At 40.3% G+C, this 26,020-nt stretch overlaps 1 protein-coding gene across 3 annotated transcripts; it reads left to right on the top strand.

Moving 5' to 3' along the window:
- Positions 1–212: 212 nt before the first annotated feature.
- On the top strand, positions 213–25,959 carry col17a1b (collagen, type XVII, alpha 1b). Of its 3 annotated transcripts, none has more exons than XM_085427926.1 (55): positions 213–857; positions 2,045–2,098; positions 4,145–4,195; positions 4,341–4,451; positions 5,563–5,862; positions 5,967–6,023; positions 6,108–6,143; positions 6,268–6,318; positions 7,368–7,514; positions 8,040–8,570; positions 9,064–9,147; positions 9,238–9,300; positions 9,392–9,547; positions 9,790–9,882; positions 9,979–10,023; positions 10,112–10,255; positions 11,695–12,207; positions 12,306–12,356; positions 12,603–12,629; positions 15,054–15,116; positions 15,212–15,316; positions 15,410–15,472; positions 16,062–16,097; positions 16,232–16,285; positions 16,382–16,417; positions 16,499–16,534; positions 16,641–16,703; positions 16,970–17,005; positions 17,182–17,253; positions 17,339–17,365; positions 17,474–17,509; positions 17,600–17,635; positions 17,722–17,802; positions 17,910–17,945; positions 18,029–18,121; positions 18,464–18,544; positions 18,799–18,849; positions 18,934–18,996; positions 19,218–19,277; positions 19,357–19,383; positions 19,518–19,577; positions 19,760–19,837; positions 19,944–19,982; positions 20,138–20,254; positions 20,323–20,442; positions 20,539–20,649; positions 20,804–20,938; positions 21,021–21,140; positions 21,298–21,477; positions 22,419–22,559; positions 22,652–22,879; positions 23,476–23,640; positions 23,748–23,828; positions 23,914–23,997; positions 25,172–25,959. In XM_085427926.1, the coding sequence occupies exons 2-55, from the start codon at positions 2,056–2,058 to the stop codon at positions 25,225–25,227; spliced, it is 5,373 nt and encodes a 1,790-aa protein (XP_085284052.1). In that variant the 5' UTR covers positions 213–857; positions 2,045–2,055; the 3' UTR covers positions 25,228–25,959. The 3 variants fall into 3 exon arrangements, with proteins under 3 accessions (XP_085284052.1, XP_085284051.1, XP_085284053.1); XM_085427925.1 differs by having other exon boundaries at positions 17,719–17,802; XM_085427927.1 differs by lacking the exon at positions 2,045–2,098 and having other exon boundaries at positions 17,719–17,802.
- Positions 25,960–26,020: the final 61 nt, after the last annotated feature.

Genomic DNA, 26,020 nt, shown 5'->3' with positions numbered 1-26,020 from the left:
TTCTGAAGTCTATCAGCAGTGTCACATGAAAACTATCAGAACTCCTAATCTGAGCAGTAAACAGGAAAGGCACAAACTGATGCTGAAACAGCTGGATTTAAAAAAAAAAGCTGAGGAGCCTTTTACGCAAACATTGCAGTCAGTTAAAGTCACCCGACTCCAGCCTTGTGCTTTTAATTTTAAAACGTTGTAAAAATACTGCTTGGTTATGTAATAACAGTTGCTGAAGCCATAGGATATAGATTAAATGCTCTGTTTCTTGTTCCAAAAAATGCGCACCAGATGCGTTCCAGATGCAGCAGGATTGATTTGTAGCCCACACTAGATCAGCAGACCCCGAAATGGCTGCACTGCTATCCAACAGCAGGAAAGAGAAGGTGGTGGTGGGGGGGAAAAAAATCCTACCTCCCATATCAACCCCTTCCCACCTCCTCTCAAAACTTTACCAGTTTCGAAAAGTAAGGCTAAAGCGCTGAGCAGTAGCAGCAGCAGGAGGAGTTCATCACTTTTCCTTTTCACTGTCGAGTATCTGTGCCTGAACCAACTTAATTGGTTCCCTCGGGCGCTCTTTTCTTCTTCTTCTTCTTCTTCTTTTTCTTCTTCAAATTCAGCTTTTCGTGCCGTCTGCCACACCTGCCTGCCAAGCTGATGGGCGCGGCTGGGACCGGTGCCAAAATCTCTGTTTTTACTTGCCTGGGAAAGTTGAGCGAAAAGACACAATAGGATCGAGGACTTTAAGAACATCCCCGCACGACGCGTCAGCTTCACATAAACACATTGTTCCTCCGGTGGTGGATCAGTCGCTCCATCCTGGGAGGAATCCGTATTTGATCGGTACTTGTTGGAAGTGGCTGAAGGTATGGATTTCTTTTTGTTTTGTTTTGTTACAATGCAGTGCTCTGAAATAACTTGGAGACTTTAAAGGGGGTGGGGGGAGAAGGGGAAAGTTGTGGATGTTGCGGATGTTTCTTCCCACCTGGCTGCTGCATCTCTGCACTAACTGCGCTCTGGGAGTTTGCTGATGGGCTGTCATATGGGGTGTTTATAGGTTGGAATTGTTATAGTCTTCAAAGTTCTCCGCACATACTTCTTGGCTTGTATGTACAATCCATTGGAGGGGTTTTTTGGGGATCATTTTTCGGTTATAGTGATCTCAGGATAGTTTTACACATTCTCCTTTTGCTGTGCTATTTAGATCCGTCTAAATATACCAGTGGCTCCGGCCTTTCTGGAGCATCACGCTTTAACTGACATGTGCCTATATTTGCTGCTCAGATCAGTTACAGCCTATGATAAGTAACTGTTTTTTTTTTTTCTTTTTTACAAGCTTCAAGCTAAAAGGATAACAAGGAGTGGATTTATTGGGAGAAATATCTTCACTATTAACTTTTCTCACAGCAGTAAAAACAGCATAAATGTGTTACTGGGCACAGGTAGAAGCTGTGGTTTCAGCACCACGTGGTACAGGAGAAAAGTAACAAAAAGGGCATCTTATGAAGTTTCTCTGCATTGCTGTTTCTAAATAACCTGAGTGTAGATGAAGCACATGCAGTTAAATGCCCTTAGTTGGCTGGCAGGGTGTGGTGAGAGGATGGTCTTTGAGAGCTGAGCGGTGATCCACCAGACTCCTTTGTTCCTTTGTGAGTTTGCTCGTCAAAGAAACAAAAGTAAATAGAAAGTCTGCTGAAAGCTATAGATGATGCTTTTCTGTGGTGTCCTCTGTTCACATAGAGGTAAATGTGTGCTCTTGTTGCATATGTTCTGCCTGTCTGCTGTTAGTGGAAGGGGAAACCATATGGTGGTTTTAAAAAATACAATCAGGAAGACTGGTGTGATGACATTTTGTGTTTCAGCTGGGATGAAGTATCAAATACATGCAGTAAACAAGCAGCCTGATCTTTAACCCAGATCATTCCTGGGAGAACAATTTTGTCTTTTTTTTCATTAGATGTTAGCTAAAATACCATCTAACCACAGTTAAGAAATAAGCAGACGGCTCTGAATATACATGACTGTGGTCAACATTTTATCATCATCTCACCAGATTAAAATGGGATGGACGAGTTAACAAGGCAGATGGACTTCTCAGAAGAAAAGGGTGAGATTTCTGGATTTCCTCCGAAGTTTTTGGAATGGCAGTGCAGATAGACAAAGCCACCATTAAATCCCAAAATAAAGGCTTGATTCACCCAAAATAGACACACATTAAACAAAAACTAACTGCCACAGACAGTTTTTGTTCTATTTGAATTGGATTTCATTCAGAATCTCAGCGTCCCATTTTCACAGACCTCATAAAGTGATTTCTTATTTGAGGGTTTAAAGACAGATTGGTGTAGAGGCTCAAAAATACTTTGTTGCTACACGGTTTTAAATAGCGTCCTCCTTTCCTTGGTGGTGGTTTTGTCTCTCTCTCTCTCTGGGGGGTCTTATTATCACTAACATCACTGCATGCCTTCACTGGTCTCACTTTCCATTGCTCATCACAGTGTAAGTCATCCTCTGGGTTTCCCTTCAGTAGTCATAGCTAAATGTTAAAGCAGAGCTCATCGCGGCCTAACAGCTTCTGACACAGGGCGGAGAGGTCAAGCAGGCCCGGATCATAAGTTTGACCATTGCCGAGAGAATCAGACACGCTGTCCTCTTGTTTTATTGATCACTTTTAAAGCAAATCTGCTGAACTTTATTTATTTAACACATTTCATAACCAGTGGTTAGAATGTGTTCGAGGCTTTGCCAGAGTCGAGGAGCATCGGCAGCAGGAGCATAACAGGCCTAAAACAGACATAAACCCCTAAAAGGGAAGGAAAGCAGGAGGGAAGAGGAGGAGATGAAAGGAGGAAGACACGAACAAGAAGCCAGCATGAACTTAAAGGAATTTTTATAATCTATAGCTGATGCCAGCAAAACTCAACAGGCTGCTGCAGGAGAACAACTTGCCTCCTGCTGGAACAGGGGTGTTATTAACATCAAATTTATCTGCACCCATAATTTATGCAATCTTTATTTAATGTTCTTGTAATTCATGCCTACATATATGATGAGCATGAAGGCTCAGGCTGACCTGAGGACAAAGTCTTTGATTACAGTCAGAACTTGTCAGAAAGTGTGAATCCAAGTTGGGACTGAAAATTCATAAAGAAAACGCGGTCACAGGGCGTAGGGTCCGGCTCGTTCCTGGAGGTGATTTAGTTGTTATTCTCCTGTTGCGCATTGTGATAGCAATCACAGGGTCAGCAATCTGCAAATTAAGACCTCAAGATGCTTGTGAAATTTTTGGTAGGGGCGTTTTTGTCAGTAAGAATCAAAACATTGAAAAACTTGACATGTCAGATGTCCTCATTTGATACTTTAGCTTTATTTAAACGCAAGACTTGAGTTTGATTTGATTTTACGGGAAACCACCCAACCCGATGACCTTAACCTGGCACTTGGTTGTTTTAGAACCAGGTAATTGCAAGTCACCTGTTATTAAAGGCTTCAAGGTTGCAACTAGAACTTTAATAGTGTTTAATAGATCAGTTAATACTCTATTAAAAAACTATGAGGCACTATTAAGACTAGCATTTTGCATTTTTAGATGGTTGTCAAAATCATTAATAGTCAGAGTGAAGTTTTCATTTGTATGCCTGTTAATGTTCGTAAGCAATCACATCAATTCACTATGGTTAGAAATTGTTCATTTCATTAAATTTCATTAAATTTAAAAAACAGTTGTAGGAGGACATCGACCAACCTTGCTCTCCAAAAATTGTTATTAATGTGCTATAACAGTTTTGTAATCCTCTCTCCTAACCCCTAGTCTTTAGTTATAGTATAAAAACAATAACAATAACAATAAGTGTCAAGATGAGTCTACACACAATAACATGTTATTTCTGTTTATTTGTTTATTCTTTTCATATTTATTTTTATTCTGATCATTTCTATTATTTTTCTGTTGTTATGTGATCTGTTTTCTGTTATTCCATTATGTCATCCTGTCTATTACATAAAAAACAGATAATATACTGGCAAAAAAAGTACATTTTCAGTTTTTTTACAACAAAAAAAAGTGTAGTTTGCTGTAATAACTCTCAGTGTTATACCTATATGGACTCAAATACTGTGTGCACAGTAGTAATTATTGTTTCCTTTTCATCAGTTGTCACAGAAACCATAACCTCCACAACCAGACTGACATCTCTCCCACCAAGTGAGTCTCTTTGGTCTAGCCATGTTTGCCTTAATTGTTGTCAGCAAACTAAAAACAAAAAAAGAAATAAGAGTAATTATAGTTCTAAAGGAAGTTCCCGATGAGTAACTGCTTCTTGTGTTTTGCTGTGTGTCTTCGTTGCTAGAGGGAACCAGCGGATCAAATCACAGGAATATGTCCAGCAGTGTTGGAGGGCTGGGCTTGGAGAAGAATGTCTTAACCCAGAACAGCAGCAGTGGAACTTACTTTTCTTCATGTGAGAGCAACTTTCCACTTAAAATGAGGAAGCTGCAGTTTTGTTTTGAGATGCTGAATGTCACATTTTTAACCCGAATTACAAAAGACAGATTCTAGTTTTTTGCATCCAGGCAGGAATATTTTATTTCTTGAAAGTAGCTCTGACGTCATTATTGATGCACTAAGATACAGCGGAGAGCATTACTATTAAAGGAGGCTGAGGTGGAGCTGGTTTACTGAAACGTTATTTTTCGGGTGCCAGAGGGAAACGGTTACTGTATTTAACTTTTAACTCCAATCTCAGTAAAGATACTTACTTAGATGTTATGGTTTCATGCTACTATATACTTCTGCTCCACAGCATGGCATAGGGAAATACTTTACTTCTTTTAGTTATTTAGCAGGTTTTTAATTAGAAATGACTATTTTTGTGCAATATTTATGGGGAACTTTTTTATTGAATTGAATGAATAAGTTAAACCAGGGTTTAATGTAAAAATGACAGATCTGGATGTTTTCACACACTAAAACAGGAGTTCCTCTTGTTGTAAAGTAACTATCAGTACTCTAATTTAGTTTCTGTACAGTTTGTGGACTGTACAGAAAAACCAAATTAAATAACTGAGCCTGTTTCAAGTGTTTCAAGTTTTGCACAACTGGTCAGCTGAACGTGTGGCAATGCGAGTGTTATCTGCAGAATCTGTATAACATTAATCATATTCTGCAGGTAAACACGTTCAGGAGTTTCAGTGGATCTGTTTTAGCTGCTAATGTACACTTGCCACAGGAAATCATTTACTTTTCTTTTTAGAAACAGCAGTTTTTATTAAATAAAAACGATTATCTTATGTAGCATCTTCTGTGGAGGTTTCTCAGGAATATTTTCCAGTAAGTGGGACTTTAAAATGGATCATCACTATATATTTTCTGTGTGCTATGTAGTATTTCCAGTATGTTCAGTTTTTCTGAGATGTGGCGGAGCAGAAGCTGTAAATACTCATGTAAAATGGCACTATCTTAAATTTACAGCTGAGAAAAGGGACTTAGTTACTACTTCCTGGTCATATTAGTCCAATCATGACTGAAGAGTTCTGTGAAATCATAAATAATTTTGGAAATCATCCTTCCAGCTTCTGTTGGTGTGAACACCGGGAGCTACAGCTCCTCCTCGGGAATCTACCTCGGCGGAGACTCCTCAGGAGGGGGTGAGGGAGGTGGGACCTACATAGATGGAGAAAGCTTTGGAATTGCCACAGGAGGAGGAGGAGGTGGAGGCAGCGGAGGCAGTTATCTCGTGAGCTCCGCGTCCAAGGTCCGGTCCAGCTCGTCGGGCGGTGCCAGGAGGACGCAGACTGCTGGCTCATCAGGAGGCCTGTCGCCAGCTTTCCGGGAGAGGAAGCACATATCCAGCCGCTCAGGGGGCTATGATGGTGAGATCCTGTTAATAAAACAGTTGGCATCAGAGAGTGAAGGAAACTGGCACAACTCAAGGGTGCTGTTTATACTCCTGCTCAACCATTGTGCTTTCTTCTAGGGAGTTCCAGTGCTAATTCCTCTCCAGAATTTACTCGCAAAGATTATGGAAACTATTGTAAGTGAAAAGGCTTATCAATGTTCTCATTGCACAATATCTCTCCTGTTTTACCCTAAACATGTGTCTCTGTTTTTCTTTCAGGCTCTGGTGCCACAAGAGGGAGAAGCGAAAGCAGAGGTATTTAATAATAGCTCCTCCCCTCATTATTTCTGCACCATCTGACTCTGAATTGTTATTTATTTATTTATTTTATTAAATGAGGATTCCATTGTCCATTGTGTGTTGTGATTTTTTTTTCCAGAAAGCGAGATCAGAGTCAGATTGCAAAGTGCCTCCCCCACTCCCTGCAGATGTAAGACCTCTCAATCCATTTGCTGCTGTTATGCAAGTTCTCAGAACTTTTTCTCATTTTGTCCTGTTCCTGAGTACATTCATTCAAAGAACCACTTGCATAGTGAAAGACTTTTTACTATGGGGTGTCTCTTTTGAATCATGTGGATCAGATTTATATTACGTTCCACTTCTCACATGCGAGTCTATAAAATTCTAATTTGTAACACGTGTTGCAGTTAGTTCTCCAAAACAGAACATATACATCAGCAAAAAGAGACGAGGGGAGGTTTAAACAGTGGGGACTGTGCCTTTGTTTGCACTGTAGCCATGTGGAGAAAAGGTTATGGGGCAGAGTTTTGGTGGTAGCAACGGCACACATGACTCACTGTTTGCAGTAAGTCCTATTTTAGACCAAAACGGTGCAGAGTTAGAGCTGAACAGATGATCATCGCTCCCCCTGCTGATTGAAGTCCATAAGTGCTGTTATTTAATCCACATTTTTTAAGAGTTAGTCACTCTGTGCCACCTTTGGCCCCCTCAGCCTGCCACGGTACATCGTGTGTAGTGGTGGAGAAAGCACTTTTACTAAATATAATAAAACAAAAACAAGACCGTAACTCTCAGAAGTGGAGTGTAAGTCTCTTCTTTTGTAGGTTTTGCAGCTATTATCACTCGCAGAAATATTACAAATAAAAATACTTTCAAAACAATAAATCATGGCCACTTTTACACTGTGAGATTATTGCATGAGTACATGTTAGATATTTATATGATTGATTATACCTGTTTTATGACAAACGGAGATTAACTAATATTTTCAGAGGACACATACCCCCAACTAACCAAACTAAATGAAGAATAAATATTAAGACAAAATGTTAAATTTTCTTTAAAAAGTGTTTTTTGTGTTTGCCTCTTGCAAAATTACAGTCTTCTGTTTTTAGGATTCCTTTTAGCCATAAACTTCTAACAGTTTCTGCTGTTGAGTTTCTAGTTCAAATTCAAGATGAAACAGTATCTGAGATGTGCTGCATTGTTGCATTTGTTTGTGCGTTTGTGGTTCTGCAGGGACAGAGTTGGATGACGTGAAGAAGCTGCTGAAGGGACGCTCTAGCAGCGTCAGCCCGACTCGCTCCTCCAGTGCCTCCATCACCCTGCCTGTCCCTAAAAAGGCCAGCGTGGAGACCAAGACCATCTCAGTGGCCTCTCAGTCAGGTATACTACAGTGCTAAACCCTTTAGCGTTGGAGATTCACGTAGAAGAACATCTTGTCAAAATAGTCAGGGTTTATTAAAAAGTCATTATATATTAGAGAGGTGTCACAGGAAATCTTAATATGGAATAAAGAGGGAAAAAATAACATTAATAAAAATGTATATTAATGTGCAATAAAGTTAGTTGTCAAGTTGTGTCCAATATATAGATTTAGTCTGAATGTGGAAACAGGTTATAAGGGGTTAAACTGTTTAATAGACTCTTATATATTGGTTTTACCTTTTCTCACACACATTCATACTATGTCTTTAAGCTCTTTTTAACTGTCACACGCACACTCACACTCTGATGGATGCATCAGAGGCCAATTATGGTTCAGTATAACACAGACAGTGGGGGGCTACCGACCAAACTACAGGACAACGCACTGCCGCCTGAGCTGCACATCACAGACACAAAGTGGAGAAAAGTGAAAACTAGAGACACATTTAAAATGTTTGTCTTTGTGTCTTTTCTCTCCTGCAGTTTCAAGTTCTTTTGGCTCTGGTGTGAGATCACCTGGGTTCAACACCATTGATTTATCAGGACTGTATGATACCGGCCTGACAAATGGAAAGCTTGATAAATCAAGCCAGTATGATATCACAGACAAGTATGATACTGGCGTCAAATCAATTCAGTATGATGGTAGTCTGAAATCAGGACAGTATGATACTGGTGTGAGGTCATTACAGTATGATGGTAGTCTGAAATCAGGACAGTATGATACTGGTGTGAGATCAGTGCAGTATGATGGTAGTCTGAAACCAGGACAGTATGATACTGGTGTGAGATCAGTGCAGTATGACACCACTGTAAGATCAGGTCAATATGACACTCTGGACTCCACGGTGTTCCCCACTTTCTCCTGGTCCACCTCCACTCTGCCATCCTCCTCCACTACAGTCATTGCTGGCAACACCAGCAGCTACACATACCAAAGTGGGCAGGTCAGCGCCAACAACATGGCTGCAGGCTTGGTACCAGTCATCCCCACCTCTCCATCATCCCTGTCAGGTGAGACCAAATGTTCCTGGATATACATGGATATGTTGTCACTACACATGCATTTATTATGCTCCATATCTACACATGCTTACATATAAACAAACATCTGAACAAGGAAACAGGTACACTATGATAAGTCTTATATTAGAAATCAGCAGATGTCATCATGCCCATCCTGATGGTCCATAGTGTTGAATTTGAATATTATATATTCTCAGAAAAACCTTGGAAGTATTTTCCATATTTGATGCATGAGTTTTTGTGAGTTTTTGATACTTTTCCATAGTCAGTGTAATTCTTTTCCCTGAAAAAACAAAATAAATTGCACAAACTCCAGTTAAGTCTTTCTTCCCTATTCTGGCTGGTTAGCATAGTCAAGTTGTAAAACTACTCTGGGGCCATAAATGGAAATGAAGGATGCTTCCTTTCTCCACTGTGACTTTCCTCCAGTGTGAAATAATTGGTAGTTACTTAATCAAATCTCTGCATCTATATTTTCTAGTTTACGGCTTTCAGAATAACCTGGCACCCACTTCGGCCAGTGTGCTCACCACCAGTGGAGCCAACGTAAATGCTAACCTGGGAGGTAAGAAAACCTTTTTTCTATCCTCTTTTTTTCCCCTCATTTCAAAATTGTGTCTTTCTTACATATTCATCTATGCGTTTGTATTTACAGGATATGGTGTTCAGAAGAACGTGACCAACGGTGGCAGCGGCATCAGCACTGGAGTCTCTACGGGTAAGTCTGCAACAGTTTAAATCCCCCTGAATCTGATAAAAATAATCAAAGGCTGAACAAGATTAATTCCTGGTGGTTTGTCTTTTATCAGCCACTAGATCCCAAACTGATGACGCCTATAAGAAAGACTATAAGTTCGTGGTTTCTGAAAAAGAAAACGTTCCAGCCAAAAGGGAGACAGATATGCTCATTTTGGCAAAAGACACCGGCAAGCAGTTTACCAGCAGCGGCATTCATGTAGGAGGAGGTGAGCCTCACACTCAGCGCCACCTACTGGGCATACAAGTTCCTCAACTTTCCTTAGAGTTTTAATCGGGAATTGGTCTGACATGTATTTAATTGCACTGTTTTTTATTCGTTTTTTGGTTATAATTTAAACTCCTTTAGAAGCTGATTGTCTGTTACAGTTTGTCATTGTATGTTTTCAGTTTAGTTCCTTAAGAAAAAATAAATAAATACATAAAATGGGTGCTTTTTCTGTTTTCACAGGGTCACTGTCAGGAGACTCGATAAAGAAGGAGAAGCTTATTTCGAGCTACGGTGAAACGGCCCAACTGAAGGCAGAGACTGGCAACTCTTACTGTGAGAGCATCTTAAAAGCATCTCCAATGTGACTGATTTACAAGAAAACAACAACAATAACAAAAAATTGGTGATGTTGGTTTATTTCTTGCACAGATGGTTCATCTGGAGTTGTAATGAAAGACAAAGCCACCTATGCAGGTAAGTTTCATCGACATAAATATTGAGGAGTTAATTGACAGTGTACTGAAAATTTAATGTTGGATTGAACTCGTCACTCTTTCTGCAGAGATTCACAGGGACAGCGGCATCTTCGGAGGCGGAGGACTATGCTGTTGTTCGGACTCCTGTTGCTCCTGGTGGAAGTGGCTGCTGGGCCTTCTCCTTCTCTCCCTGCTCTTGCTGGGACTCCTGTTTGGCCTCATTGCTCTGGGTAAGATTGAACTGTGCAGCCTTATGAGAGTCCCCCACCCCAAAGGCCACAGATAAGATAAAACCTCAGGAGTCTGAAGGGCCAGTTTCTAAAGCTGCTGTGCTGTGAAGGATCAGAGAGTGACTGTTTTTTAACCAATAAAAAGTGTTTCAGCCTTTATAGACTAGTCTCCACTATTGAGCTGAGAAACAATAAATGTAATTCTCTCCCTGGAAATATGATCTCTTAGTGCCGTCCCACCCCCATAAAGTCTGGCATTCATTCATTGTCTACAGACCAGCTCTGGAAATCGTTGCTGGATGACATCAGAGACTCGAGTTTGCTTTGCCTGTAGCACGAGAGTTGTTGTTGTGGATTTACCCTGATAAAAATGTGATGTCAAGAACCTGAAAATACATTTGCAACTTACACTGAAGCATCCACAGCCTGCTCAGAGTCTGTGAACTGATAAACGTCTGTTTTTCATCATTCAGTTCAATACATATGTTATAACTTATAGCTTAGTTATATGTTAAGTTAAATATGTTCCGAGGGGAACACAAATGAATTTACGAGTCTTCACTCTCAGTCTTAGACTGTGAAGCAACAGCAGAGTTTGAGAGGATATACACTTCATTTTTATGTCCCTTGAAAACAAAGGAAAAATAAAAATTTGACTCTGTATGTCTGGATAAATAATAGCCTTTTTATTGCTTTTAATTGTTCCAGTATTCCATATATAGTTTAGAAACTGAGGCTTAAGTGCCATATTACAGTTCATTCATTTCTTTCTAAAATCTGCATTTCCTCCTTCATCCTGGTATGAAGTTGGAGGGCTAAATAATCTGTTAAATTGTACAAGTCATCATAACTGAAGCACAAACTTCTGGGATGGTCTGTACCACCCAGAAAGCCACGTTGTAGATCATACAGCTCCACTAAAACACTTCAAATAGCACCAACACCACAAACACTGTCTAAGACCCCAGTACAGGTAGTATGGAACGGGAAACCGCCAACAGTAACCAAAAATGCTTCTTCTATCAGGCTGTAAACATACTTTAAATGTTGTATAGTTCAACAGCATCTTAACATGGAAGTCAAAGAGCACTTACATGCTTTTGGAGGCAGCCTCAAGTGGCCTCTAGGGGAACTGCAGTTTTGGGCTCTTATCCACTGGATTTTTTTTTCCTCGGGCTTGGAGGCTCCCACAAAGGGAAGCTGCAAGAATCCCGTTCTATACTTGTGCTCACATTTACTACAAATATGAGCAAGTAAATATGTTACATTTTAGATTTTTAGACCACAGCTAAAACATCATAGTACTTTCATCACGGAGTCATCTGATGTTAAGTGTTTAGTCTACAGAAGAGAAAAAGAAAGATAACACTTTATATTTGAGAAGCTGTAAATAAGAATTTTTTACTTACGGTGGAAACATCTGCCTGTCTTTTTCTCAGCTGAGGATGTGAGAAAGCTGAAGAGTCGAGTGGCGACCCTGGAAGCTGCGTCATCGGTCGCTGGCGCCCACACCAGTCGGCTGTCTTCCAATGATATCAACACTTATGTGGATGGTGGAGGTATGGGCACTGACAACACCATAGGCGTGGGTGGAGGAGGTGGAAGTTCAGGATCCAGGACACAAGTTCAGATTTCCACAAGTGATGTCAGCGCAGGTGGTAATGGCATTGGAGGGTCTACTGGTACTTCTGGTGTTGGAGCTGGTACCAGTTCCAGTGGGAGCTCCAGCAGTAGTGGAAGCAGCAGCGTCGGGAGTGCTGGTACAAGTCAAAGTGGTAGAGTTGATGCTGCTGGTACCGGTCAACGAGTTGGGGTTACCGGTTCTGCTAGTGGTGCCGGTACTGGCACTGACCTCAGGATCAGCGTGAGTGGAGGACACATAGATTCTGCTGCTCTTCAGCTGGCCATCCAGCACATGTTAAGGGCTGAAATGCAGTCGCAGGCATTCAAAGGTACCACACACACACACACACACACACACACACACACACGCACACATACATATTTACATATCATGCACTACATTCATGTAATTGTTTTCCTTTTTCAGCTACTTTAGCGTCCTCAGTACAGGGAGAGAGAGGATTGCCTGGGCCTAAAGGTAAAATATAAAAAAGTTTATATAATTACATCTAAAACTATAATGTTCTTGAGGTAATCAAAATCAGCTGCATGTCATTTAAAATTTTAAGAATGTTTATTTTCCTACTCTTTTTATGCGACCCTGGAACTAAAGGTTTAACAGCAGTATCTCTTACTGACCAAAATATTTTCTTTTTGGAGTATTTCGGGTGAAGTCCTGCTCCATTTTTCTGCTCTTATTTCTCTTGTGTTTTATTTTTTATAGGAGATCCCGGTTTCCCTGGCATCCCAGGTGAGTAACGATGACTTACATTTTCATTTATTAATCACTACAGCCCACCCAATTTGTTTTCAGGCTGATATTATCTGTGTGCTGATCTATCAGTATCAGCATTTATAACAGCAGTTACAGTTTTTTACAGACGCTAGGACACATTTCTCAATACTTAGGTCACGTTTGCAAAACTCCTCACACAGTGAGCACAACAGAAGTCTATGTGGGCTAAACTGAGGACCAGTTATCATTGTTTTGGCACAAAATGCATTCAATGACCACATCTCTCAAATTTCATGAATTATCTTCTCACTCAGACACAACAACTGCCAAAAATCTTTGTACGTACAGGACATTTTGCATGTGCTTACATACTGTTTTCAAAACTGTTAAACTTATGGCCAAAACAATAATACAATGCAAAACTTGAAAAGACAGCAAAATCCAACAGCAATATTTTATTGAAACATATTTCCAATCTAAAAATGCAGTTTAACCAGCCACAGCTGATTCTCATTGTAGATGAACATCTACACAGATGTTACTCCTTCAATTTCATTACAAAAGGAGACAACTGCTGAATAGGTTTTTTTTGTGATGTAAACATGGACCCAGCCAGAAATGGAGTAGATTAGCATTACTATTGTATGTGTATCAGTGGATGGTGTGTATACAAATTCTTGTATTTTGGGATTACTTAGTGCAAAAAAATAAAAATACATAAACAAATATTACAGTTTTTTACAGACGCTAGGACACATTTCTCAATACTTAGGTCACTTTTGCAAAACTCTTCACACAATCCTCCTAACTGACCGTCAGCTTGGCAAAACAGTTCATTTCACATTCAAAATGCACTACAACTACCAAAACACTTCATTCAGGTCTCAAATAAACTCATTCTTCCAGAACACTAGCAAAGGTTGACAGCCGACAAACACACTTTGTCACCCACAAAACAATGACCTAAAAAACACTAACAACATGTAGCATTACACAGTGTTTCCTTGTGTAAAACAAGGACACATCTCTGTTTATAATTTCAATATATGTTACTGGAATGAATCAGACATCATGCAGAATTCGTTAATATTTGTTTATGTATTTTTATTTTTTTGCACTAAGTAATCCCAAAATACAAGAATTTGTATACACACCATCCACTGATACACATACAATAGTAATGCTAATCTACTCGGTCTCCTCCATTTGGCCACAGGTTCTCATCCACATCACATCTTATGTCATCTAGGGCAACACACCTAGGAAAGAATCTTCTGGCTGCCAGAATTGAAGGAGTTGAAAAATTGAAGGAGTAACACCTGTGTAGATGTTCATCTACAATGAGAATCAGCTGTGGCTGGTTAAACTGCATTTTTAGATTTAAAATATGTTTCAATAAAATATTGCTGTTGGATTTTGCTGTCTTTTTAAGTTTTGCATTGTGTTATTGTTTTGGCCATAAGTTTAACAGTTTTGAAAACAGTATGTAAGCACATGCAAAATGTCCTGTCCGTACAAAGATTTTTGGCAGTTGTTGTGTCTGAGTGAGAAGATAATTCATGAAATTTGAGAGATGTAGTCATTGAATGCATTTTGTGCCAAAACAATGATAACTGGTCCTCAGTTTAGCCCACATAGACTTCTGTTGTGCTCACTGTGTGAGGAGTTTTGCAAACGTGACCTAAGTATTGAGAAATGTGTCCTAGCGTCTGTAAAAAACTGTAACGAATTCTGCATGATGTCTGATTCATTCCAGTAACATATATTGAAATTATAAACAGAGATGTGTCCTTGTTTTACACAAGAAAACACTGTGTAATGCTACATGTTGTTAGTGTTTTTTAGGTCATTGTTTTGTGGGTGACGAAGTGTGTTTGCCGGCTGTCAACCTTTGCTAGTGTTCTGGAAGAATGAGTTTATTTGAGACCTGAATGAAGTGTTTTGGTAGTTGTAGTGCATTTTGAATGTGAAATGAACTGCTTTGCCAAGCTGACGGTCAGTTAGGAGGATTGTGTGAAGTGTTTTGCAAAAGTGACCTAAGTATTGGGAAATGTGTCCTAGCGTCTGTAAAAAACTGTAAAACACACTTCAACCATGTTAGGACCATTAACGTTAGATACAATAGTTTGTCCACCAGAGGGCGGGTTACAATTTTCCTGTTGTCAGCGTGTTTGGCACACAACACAAGCTGATCTGAGTAGATTTGGGCAGGGTGAAAATGGATCGACAAGTGTTACAGAGATCTGTTTGTGTGTCGTGTGTCTGAAACAAAAACATTTCAGCCGAAACACTGGAAAAGTGGATTTAAAATACCTCCAAATGTCAGTGTCAGTATCAGCATTGGTATCGGATGCTAGTCATCACATTATTTTATATTTTTCTTAGAATTACTGTGTGGTATTGTGACGCCATTTTTACTCACTGTGACTGTGACTTCAGGTCCTCCAGGTGCGATGGGACATTCAGGCCCCGAAGGTCCCAAAGGACAAAAAGGAACTCAAGGTACACAAAACATTTCAAGTTAAAATTGAATTCATGATGTAGCTGCTCAGCTGAGTTAGAGCCACTGATCATCTCTGTGCTTTATGTGTGATCAGGTGAACATGGAGCTGAGGGGCCACCGGGTCTCAGAGGTCGTGAGGGCCCAGTTGGCCCGAGAGGTGAGCCAGGACCTCCAGGCTTTGGAATTAAAGGCGACAGAGGTATGGTTCATACTCAGAGCAATCAAAGACCTCGTCCAGCTTGACTCGCAAACAGTTTGTCACTACAAGATCTTTTATGTTTGGCTTCTGCAGGTGCTCATGGAGATCCTGGGGTTCCTGGGCCTGTAGGACCTATCGGCCCCCCTGGACCAAAAGGTGAGATCAGTAAAGATGGAGCTTTCAAGTTCAAGTAAACAAACAAACAAAAACATCTATGAATGCCTCCTTATTGAGCCATTTATGAGATGACAAGCATTTAATCCCTCGTGGTGTCTGTACCGTTTGCAGCAGCAGGTGGCAGTATAGAGTCAGTTTATGAATACAGCCTCAAGATGCAATTTTTCAGCTGACATTACTTATCAAAAAAAAACAAAACAAACAAAGAATGGCCTATCATTGCTTTATTTTTATTCATACTCTCCAGAAATATGTTTTATTTGTGACTTCATGCATAATTAAACTCATATGTCTTTCCTGTTTTTCCAAATAGCGTTACCAAAACACTTAGAAAGCTTTGGTTTAGAAAACACTGGAAAAAAGTTGTTGTTTTTTTCACTACAGTTATTTATTTACTTATTCGTTTATTTTACATCTGTGTCACTTTAGAGCAATTTTGATTTCTCAGTGTAATGAAAGAAAGAAAGCTCAAGCTTTCCTAAAGTGCCAATGTGAATCAAAACAGTTTTTAAATTCTTATTTTTGTCCAAATGCTGTTATAATTATTAATTGCTAATTATTCTTTCAGGTGCACAGGGGCTGTCTGGACTTTCTGGGCCACCAGGTTAGTGCATTAAATCGAATTCATCTACTTGCTTAGCGGAATTTACCACAAAATGTATTTAGCACCAGCTGAAAATAGCATCATTAGTGTTTTAACTTCATTCCTGGCCTTTAACATGAACTGCTTTGTGATAGGTCAACCAGGTCTTCAAGGTTTCCGTGGCGAATCAGGGCCTCCTGGGGCTAAAGGTGGGTTTCACACTACTCACCTGCTAAATAGTGTGAAATTCATAGTTAAATTATTTATTTTTTGATATATTATAACATCTTTTTCTTACTCTGCAGGTGATAGAGGGCTTGCTGGATTCCAGGGACTTAAAGGTTTGTTGTACATCCTGTCAGGATTTTAAAGGACCCTGTGTTGGGCTTGTTGATCAGAGTTTAATTCATTGTTTATTTCAGGTGACACTGGTGACAAAGGTCCCAGAGGTGCACAAGGTCAGCACAGCTTTGTAATTGAAACTGGATTTGTAGATGCAAAATTAGCATGTTTTAAACTCCGTTCAGTCTCTTAATTTTCTGATCGAGTTGTCTGACTTCTCAGGTGAATCCGGTTTACCAGGTCCGCCCGGGCCAGCTGGAGAAAAAGGCTCCAAAGGATCAGTGGGTGAGTCAGAGGATGTCTAACCTCGGATAGTAGATTCTAATAGATTCTCAGACACTCGGACTGTGGTACTGTGCTCGACTGCCTCCTGGTGTTTCATGTGGTTGTTTAGAACCTGCAGGAGCATGAAACAACATTCTCTGTCAAAGAGGAGTCTGCTCATAAGGCTTCCTCTGTCTGTAGCTAAGACTTGTTATTAAGTCAGCAGCATATGCGTTTATGTTTTAGATAAATTAAATATAAAATATTTTCTGCTTTTTGCCCATCAGGACTTTCTGGACAAGATGGCGCAAAGGGATCAAGAGGTGAATAACTCATCATATAAGCACTGCATTTGCACTAATTTACATATTATTTAAATAAGAATATAGAACAGATATAGGTAGAATTAATACATTTATTTCACACAAGTGTAAAATAGAATAATTAAAATAAAAATACATCAAAATAAATAAATCCTAATGCTATTCCTTGGGCCCAGGTGACCAAGGACCAGCTGGGCCTCCTGGACTCAGAGGTCCTGCTGGGCCTCCTGGGGATAATGGACTTCCAGGTAAGGTTGCTGCTCTAACACATTAGCAGATAATAAATCTGCTACATATATTCAGAAATATATTCATAATATTTTCCTTCTGTAGGAACACCTGGACTTCAAGGACCACCAGGTATGACTGTGCCATTAATACCTCTCCTGTTGTAGCATATTATTAATTCTCTGGGGGTGACACTTTGAATGCTGACCACACTGATGATGTACTTAAATTGTATTTTAGGGATACCAGGAAATCCAGGACAACCCGGCACCAAAGGTACAGCTGCGTATGTCTGCCTGCAAGTTTTTTTTGTGCTGTTGATTATGACTTTAACACCTTAACGTGAGATCTGCATGTCTGTTTAAGGTGACACTGGTGCACCAGGACGCATCATCAATGCAGGTAACAGAACATCATGAAATGTATATTTTAACAGACTCCTGATAAAGACAAGAATTTGACATCTGATAATCACATACATTTAGCAGCTGGCTCCACTGCTGTTGGCATCCCAGGAGCACCTGGGCCTGCTGGTCCTCCTGGTCCCCCTGGGGCTCCAGGATTATCAGGTCTGACGCTTGATAGCCCAAAAAAATAGTTGGACATTCATTTCATCGCTGAATTATAGTACCAGCATTAATGTTTTGTTTTTTTTATCTTCAATTTACCTCCTCAGGTCCCATCGGCCCTGCTGGTCTGCCTGGCCAACCTGGTACGTCATTGTGGTTTTTCTTGTTCTCAACTTGAATTTTCCTTTCAGATTCAGATTAAAACCCTAAATGTTTGCCTTTTCAGGTCCTAAAGGTGACAGAGGAGAAAAGGGAGACGTGGGAGAATCAGAACTATCCTTGAGTAAGAGTGAGACGGTTTCTTCAAGCAGAACAGACAGTGAGTACTTTTGAATGAATCTATCTATCTATCTATCTATCTATCTATCTATCTATCTATCTATCTATCTATCTATCTATCTATCTATCTATCTATCTATCTATCTATCTATCTATCTATCTATCTATCTATCTATCTATCTATCTATCTATCTATCTATCTATCTATATTGTATCAGAGTTTGGTGGCCAATGCTAACTTTTTTAACTGTTTTACTACCACTACAGAATCACATTTTTTACTTTAACCTGTCCCCCACTTGAGTTAGCATTACTTTGATAGTAGCCATTATTCAGTATTTGCCACTTCTCTTTAATAAACTTGTTTTTGTTTGTGCTTCAGGGCTGTTTCGTGAAAATGGAGGTTTGGCACAGTCTGGCCCACCCGGCCCACCGGGTCCACCTGGGCCTCCAGGACGTCCAGGTAGATAACACATTTTATATTTAGTAGAAGTTTCCAGCACATCTTCACATTGTTCTAAGGCGCACAGAGGAGAGGATAAAGTCTAAAGAGCCCAAAGCCCCAGGAACACTTACTGTAGTCTAGACTAGTCAATCAATACAGTTGTTCTATAACATTATAGACATAATAACAGGTAACATCTTTAAAAGTTGTGTGGGATTTGTTTGACACAATGAAAAATACCTACTGAGTCATTTGAAAATGTTTTTTATTAGGAGATTCCAGACAAGGACCTCCAGGACCACCTGGGCCCCCAGGCCAGCCAGGCAAGTTTCTGTCTCAGCGCTGTTGTCACTGCGTGTGAATCTGATCCATTCTTCATGTAAAAACTCTTATTTTGTTCTTTCTAGGTTATGGAAGACCAGGACCTAAAGGAGACAAAGGGGACTCCAGCTTTGTATCCAGCGCTGGTGGTATGATCCACAGTCATAATTCTGTTATATCTAGATTTGGGTTTTACATGTAGCTGCCCACTGCTTCACTGAGTGAATGGGTCAAATGCAGAGAAAAACAAGTAATTTCCCCATGGGGATCAATAAAGTATCCATTATTATTATTATTATTATTATTATTATTATTATTAATTAGTAGTAACAGAGCAATGCCACTGACTTCAGCACTGTTCTTCTTACAGCAGCCTTATATCCAGGACCACCAGGACCTCCTGGGCCTCCCGGGGCTAAAGGATCAACAGGTGATTAGTCTTTGTGAAGTGGTCTGATCTCTGCCTCTCTATTAGCTCTTTAACATACAATTTTTTATCTTTGTTTTAGGTCTTCAAGGGCCCAGGGGATACCAAGGTATAATTTTTATCTTTAATTTTTGTCTATATTTTGGCTTTTTTTAAAATCATGCATCCATTCATACCAAGCCTCTCTGCTTATATGCTTATATAACTTATATAACTCTTAAATAATTGACATTTGTGTCTCAGGTGAACCCGGTCAGCCAGGTGTGCCCGGCACCCCGGGAACACCAGGAACCAACGAGAGAGGTCAGGACTTCTAAATAATCACATTACAATTAAATTAAGCCATGTTTACACATGAACTTCAGAGGGGGCAATTGCACAAGCTGACACAACACAACGTCTGAATTAGAGAGCTGGCACATTAAAAAATACAGTATGCTGTATCATGTTACTTCAGATGTTTATGTATCAATTCTGACTTACAGTGTCAACATATGGTGGAGGACGTGGGCTCCCAGGACCACCGGGTCCACCAGGGCCTCCAGGGCCTCAAGGACTCAAAGGTAAAGCTAACAGCACTCTTAAATCAGTGGATGAGATGCGTTATATTAGCTGTATGAACTGTGAGTTTGTCACGCAACAACAATACATTTGTTGTTTATCTTCCAGGGGACACTGGAGCTCCTGGGATTCCAGGCGCTTCAAGAGGTAGATAAAATCATGAACCATGTCCTCATTTCTGTTTACAATTATAGACAAAGTCACGAGTGTCTTCTTCTTAAAAACAGAAATAGTTCACAGTGGCTTTAAAGTCCACTTGTACTCCACAGGATTTTAACTGTCAGGTTTTTTTTCTTCCCCAGGCTCAATCTCAGTCACGTCAGGTCCTCCTGGTCCTCCAGGTCCTGCTGGCCCTCCAGGCTTGCCGGGCTCCTTTGCTTCTTCTACTGAGATGCGGCAGTACATCAGTGACTATTTAAGTAAGAGTCTTTCTAAAGGGAGATCACTTTCAGAGGGCAGAACATGGTATTGACTTGTTCCATTTCAGGTAGAGCCAGGCAATCTGCCATTCCTGGACCTCCAGGTCCACCTGGACCACCAGGACCCCCTGGAACCTACTCAGGCTCTATAGATGACATCTCTCTTCGTGTCATTGCATACCTACGACGTAAGCATTTTTTAATTATGTGAGAGAGATGAATACTTATTTCAGAGACACAGTCAGTAAACTAGAACCACCTCTAAATGTTTTGTGTAATTTCAGGTTCAGACTCAGGGTTCAGCTTGGGTGTTCAGGGTCCTCCAGGACCACCTGGTCCTCCTGGACCTGCCTCTGGATCCCTGACAGTCAGCGGTCTCATAGCTATGCTTCAGAGTGAGTACAATATATATTTTAGCTGTATCATACCCAGCTTGCATTCAGTACAGCACCTCTACAGTCTCTTCATCATCATCTATCATGCATCATTTTTTGTTTTTTAAGCTTGGATGCACCAAGCTAAACTGTGTCTTTGCTCTGATCTGTCCAGGAGATGACGTGAGGAGATATTTGACAGGACCACCAGGGCCACAAGGGCCACCAGGACCACCAGGGACATCAGTAGGACTTTCAGGCAGTTATAGAGTAGAGGAGATAGCTACATATGTCTTCAATTTCATGAACGGTTAGCAAAGATTCTTACCTAAAAACACTAAACATGGATACAGCAACTGGGCTTAAACTAATGGGTTTTATGTTATTTATAGAGAGAGGGATTGCAAGAGGTCCACCTGGGCCACGTGGTCCTCCTGGGGTTGCAGGGCCTCCTGGTCCAGCAGGGTCTGGCTTCACTACCGCTACTATTGACTATTCTGCACTAATAAAGAGTAAGAGCATTTAATTAGTGTCTGTCTCTTTTTATTAACAGACACCAACATGTTTTATCTGGATAACCAAAATAACCTGCATACAGAATGATCTGGATTCAAAGTTTCTATAAAGTTACTCACTCATCTTCTTCCTCATATCTTCAACTTTTTTTAGATTCAGATTTCCGTTCATGGATCGCATCTGCTGTGCAACAAGGCCCTCCTGGTCCTCCGGGTGTTCCAGGGCTACCCGGCCCTACTGGCCCTCAGGGCCCGCCAGGAGTCTCCACTGCTACTGTGTATGGGGCAGGAGGTCGTGGCTACAGCTTGGAAGAAATCCAGCGTTACTTGCAGGGTATGTCTAACAGAGAGAGTGACAATAGTCTTGTGTTTACGAAGCGATGTCTAACCATGAAAAATCACTTGGATACTAACTGTTTAAGGGTCGACTAAATAATTTTACACCAGTGGAAATAATTTTAAAAGTATCAGAAATGTTATCCATCCTCGAATTAAATTTCAATTAGTACTCAAAGAAATGTTATTTGTGAACAAAAATTAGAAGTTTGAGCTCCTGTCTCTTTAAGACCATTTTCGCCCGATTGGTTGCCCCTCACCAGGCTTCCGCAAACAGAATTCAGTGCTCCACCGCTTTATCTGAGGCCAAGATAAAGCCAGAGTAATGTCATCTTGGCACAGTAGTAGAAAGAAATAATTTAAAACCAAGTATTTGGCTCACCACAGTTTATTTTATGTATGCTGACCATATTATTTAGAACATCCAAATTCTATAATACATTCATATTATATATTACTGAAAAATTAGGACAGGTTTAGAGATGCAAATGAAGAAGAAGAAGAAGCGGTCTTTTGTGGGATGAGACATGCAGTTCTGGCTTATTATGAAATTCATATCAATCATATCTTTTAATCTTGAGTTTAATACAAGATTAATTTTTAATTTGTAAAATTTAATTTGGACGGTTTTTGCTTTTTTCTATTCATCTTCTTATTTAAACATGCAGTTAGTGGGGATAGGTTAATTGGTCAATCTGTGAGTGAATGTGAGTGCGAATGGTTGTCTGTGTCTCTATGTGTACACCCTGGACAGACTGGCGACCTGTCCAGGGTGTACCCCGCCTCTCGCCCTGTGACAGCTGGATAGGCTCCAGCGCCCCATGCGACCCTGGAAAGGATAAGCGGAAGTGAATGGATGGATGGATGGATGGATCTTCTTATTTAATCCAAAATCAGTTTGTGCCAGCTTTGTTCATCTTGGTCTCTATTCTCTGCCAGGTTCTGGGTTTAGAGGTCTTCCTGGCCCTCCTGGTCCTCCAGGTCCACAGGGTCCACCAGGCACTTACACTGGATCAGTTTCTTACAGTGGGAACTTCCCCAGGGAGAGCATCCGCACTGAAATTCAGCAGTATCTAACCAGTAAGCTTTGGACATCCCACACAGATACAAATATGAAAAAACATTCCCAGCAGCACAGATGAGAGCAGATATGACACATTTTCTCTCTCCAGGTGACAGTGTTCGCCGTACCATCACGGGACCTCCAGGGCCTCCCGGTCCAAGGGGTCTGAAAGGAGAGCGTGGAGAGCCAGGCTACCTCCAGACCTACGCACAGAGCCAGACCTACGCTCAGGGTGACTCTCACAACAACCCACAGATCAGACAGATTGATGTCAGCAAGCTTGCTGAGACACTGGACTACTCTAATGTCGCCATAAAAGTTACAGACTACATCAAGAGTAAGTAGATTACCAGTTACTCTACCAGTTTTTGTACCTTTGTGGCAGATGTGCTGTTAGAATTACAGTTCCTATATTGCTGGGAATTCTACATGCTAGACCTGACGTTCAATGTTTCTTAAGGCCTGTTTTTTAGCCAGTATGGTTTTTTGCATTTTTTGGCAAAAAAATGGCACCATAACAATTATATTATGATATTAGCAATAGTGCATTGGTTAATGCATCCATCTAACAAGTGTAAGATTCCTGGTTCAAGTCAGAGAGGAGACAAAAAACCCTCACAGGGTTGCATCAGGAAGGGTATTATCACAACTCTGAATTCAGATTCAGTTAGAAGAATTTGAATTAAGTCTCTGTCTCCAAATTAAGCACAACAGTGCTGCATCCATTATGAGCAGCCTCTTCTGTGAATGCTCTATGCTTGGCAAACCATTGAAAAATGGTAGCGTGTTGCATGTTAATAACACATACACAGAGCCTGATCCCAGTACGGGGACCTTGAGGATTTGAGTACTTCTCACTTAGGCCGATGAAAGACATGCAAATTAACTTATATGACTACAGTGCCTTCTTTTTTTTAAATTACTTTTCTGCAGGTCAGGGCCTGCTGCAAGGGTATTCAGGTGGGGCTTCTTTGACCACAAATGTTCGAGCTATTCAAGGCCCGCCAGGCCCGCCTGGCCCACCTGGACCACCTGGTCACAGTCGTGTTTTTGCAGCTTACGGCAATATCACAGCTGATCTCATGGACTTCTTCAGAGGTAAATATACTTATGATTTTCCACCCACTTGAACTGTCTCAACTTCTGAAGTGTTGCTAGACAGTGCAGTTTTACCTCTAACAAATCTGTTTTCTGTCCTTTCACAGTCTATGGCACCATTCCCGGCCCTTCAGGAAGCCCTGGGCCAAAAGGGGAAAGAGGGTACCCAGGACCCAAAGGTGACAAAGGTACACAAAACAGATTTTATTCAGTGCGTACAGGTAGAGTAACATTTTAGTGCAGAAACAACAAGAGTGTTTTGTATGGTTACAGGTGATCCTGGACCTCCAGGTTTACCTGGAATACCAGGGACATATACTGTCCAAATTCCACACAGAGTGCAGAAGAGGGAAGCAGGTAAGCTATTATGATGTCAAACTACAGGAAAAACAACCAATTACATGCAATACTGTGCAAAAGTCTTGAATCAACGCTCATTTCTTGACATTTTGCTTCTAAGGAGCCAGACTTTCTTGTATTTTTTGTTGAGGAACAGTTCTCTAGGATTTCTGTAGGTTTTTCAAAGGTTTTCTTTCAGCATTGGCTGCTTTTTCACTTCTTTTCAGTTCACTCATTGTTCCTGACCATTTTTAGAGGAATATTTATTTTATGTGATAAGCCACTTAACACTGACCTATGAATCAGTCAGGCATAAAAAATTATCAACTGTCATGTTTACACATAGCAGACAACTTATATTTTTAGGCTCTTAGTTATCAGCAGTTAGTTTTTAAACCAACAAGGTGATTCCCAAATAGATCTTAGCCAAAAATACAGACTATCTCAGCCTGGTGTGCAGTGTGACCTTTACAAAATTTGAGGAAACTGGATAAGTGGCAGGTCTAAAAACTATGTACAGAAGATGAACAGTATCTGAAAGTGAATCTGAAGGGAAACTTTGTGCCACACGACACAAGAACGGGACTGAAAATCAGTGGCGACTGGTCTTATTATCAATATGTGCAGGGGAGTTTAGGTGACAGGTACAACAGTGTGTCTATAAGCTATCTAGAAAACACAATGGTTTTGAGGCTATGGAATACCATCTGGACAGTTTTCATCATGACAATGATCCTAAACACACAGTCACTGCAGTAAAAGCATACCTGAATAGAAATAGAATAAAACTGAACACAATGAATCATGGATCTATCTCCTCTGAGTCTAGACCTCAACATTATTTGAGCGTAGTGGGATCATCCTGACAGACAGGAACAAAAGGAAGCCAGCGTCCAAAGGTCTTTGAATGTCCTTCGGGAACCCTGGAGAACTATTCCTGAAGACTAAAAGAAAAAACAAGAAAGCTTTCCCTAGTGTTTAGGCTGTGTTAAAGAGTAAAGGTTGTCGTACTAAATATTGACTTCCAAACATGTTAGAATTTTCCAAATGCTTTTTTTTTTACTGTATTTCCATGTTTGCACATATTTTCAATTTTCCTAGCAAAATATAAAGAAATGAGGGGTGCCGGTTTTGCACAGTACCGTACATATGAACCAGTGCATTCCTACACACTCTTTTTCATCCCCTGCAGGCAATAAACTTGTTGGTCGTCGTCAGAAGCATCGCCGTCAGGCTGGCAGCGGTTAAAGGGCTAACATACTACTGGATCATAACAGATTTCATTTCATTTTCACTCAGTTTTTTTTTAGGTCTCTAACTGTACCAATTTAAGTAGCTAAAATGCTGTTTCCAACTGTAGAAAAGTCCGTTTGAGAAAATAAAAGCAGCCAGAAAAATGCATCAGTGTCTTTAAAACAGCTTCAGTAGACATTAAGGGTTTTTCAGGCATATACTTCATTTTGTTTTAATTATGTGGGTGTATAATGTTTACTCTGTTTAATTAGAAGCTTGCAATCAGACTTTTTCCTGGGGCAGCTTTGTTTACGAGAATATATTTTTAAGCAACAAGTAGCAGTTGCTGATATTTTTTGCATCTTTTTCCACACTGAGTGCCTGGTGTACCTTTTTTTTTTTTTTTCTTTCTTTTTTTTAAATTGTTGTCATTTGAGGATTATATTGTATTGAGGGCTATATAAGTGTATCCATAAGCATTCGTTGCATACAAATTACAACAGCTTACTCTTTAAATGCATACATATATTACTATGTAAACCTGACAGTCTCAGACAGAGGGAGGGTTACAGTTAATGTTGCTGCAGGCACAACTAATAATTGTGGGTTAGAGAGACATTGTTGGCGTGGTTGAAAGAGTGACTTGGATGATCACTAAGAAGTGGATTGGATTGTATATTTTTTGTGTGAAAGGGCACTGAATTTGATATATTTTTCTTTATACCTTTAAGTGTTGCAGAGATTAAGTTATAAAATGTTCCCAGATTATGTTTTTACATGATTTATACCTATTGACATTTTGTCAATA

This window comes from Rhamphochromis longiceps, linkage group LG13 (assembly GCF_057381845.1).
Source record: "Rhamphochromis longiceps isolate RC_006_pf linkage group LG13, R_longiceps_female_GT1.1, whole genome shotgun sequence".
In the NCBI taxonomy this organism is placed as follows: Eukaryota; Metazoa; Chordata; class Actinopteri; order Cichliformes; family Cichlidae; genus Rhamphochromis; species Rhamphochromis longiceps.
Note: the sequence above shows the minus strand (reverse complement) of the source record. Positions and strands in the feature narration are given on the sequence as shown.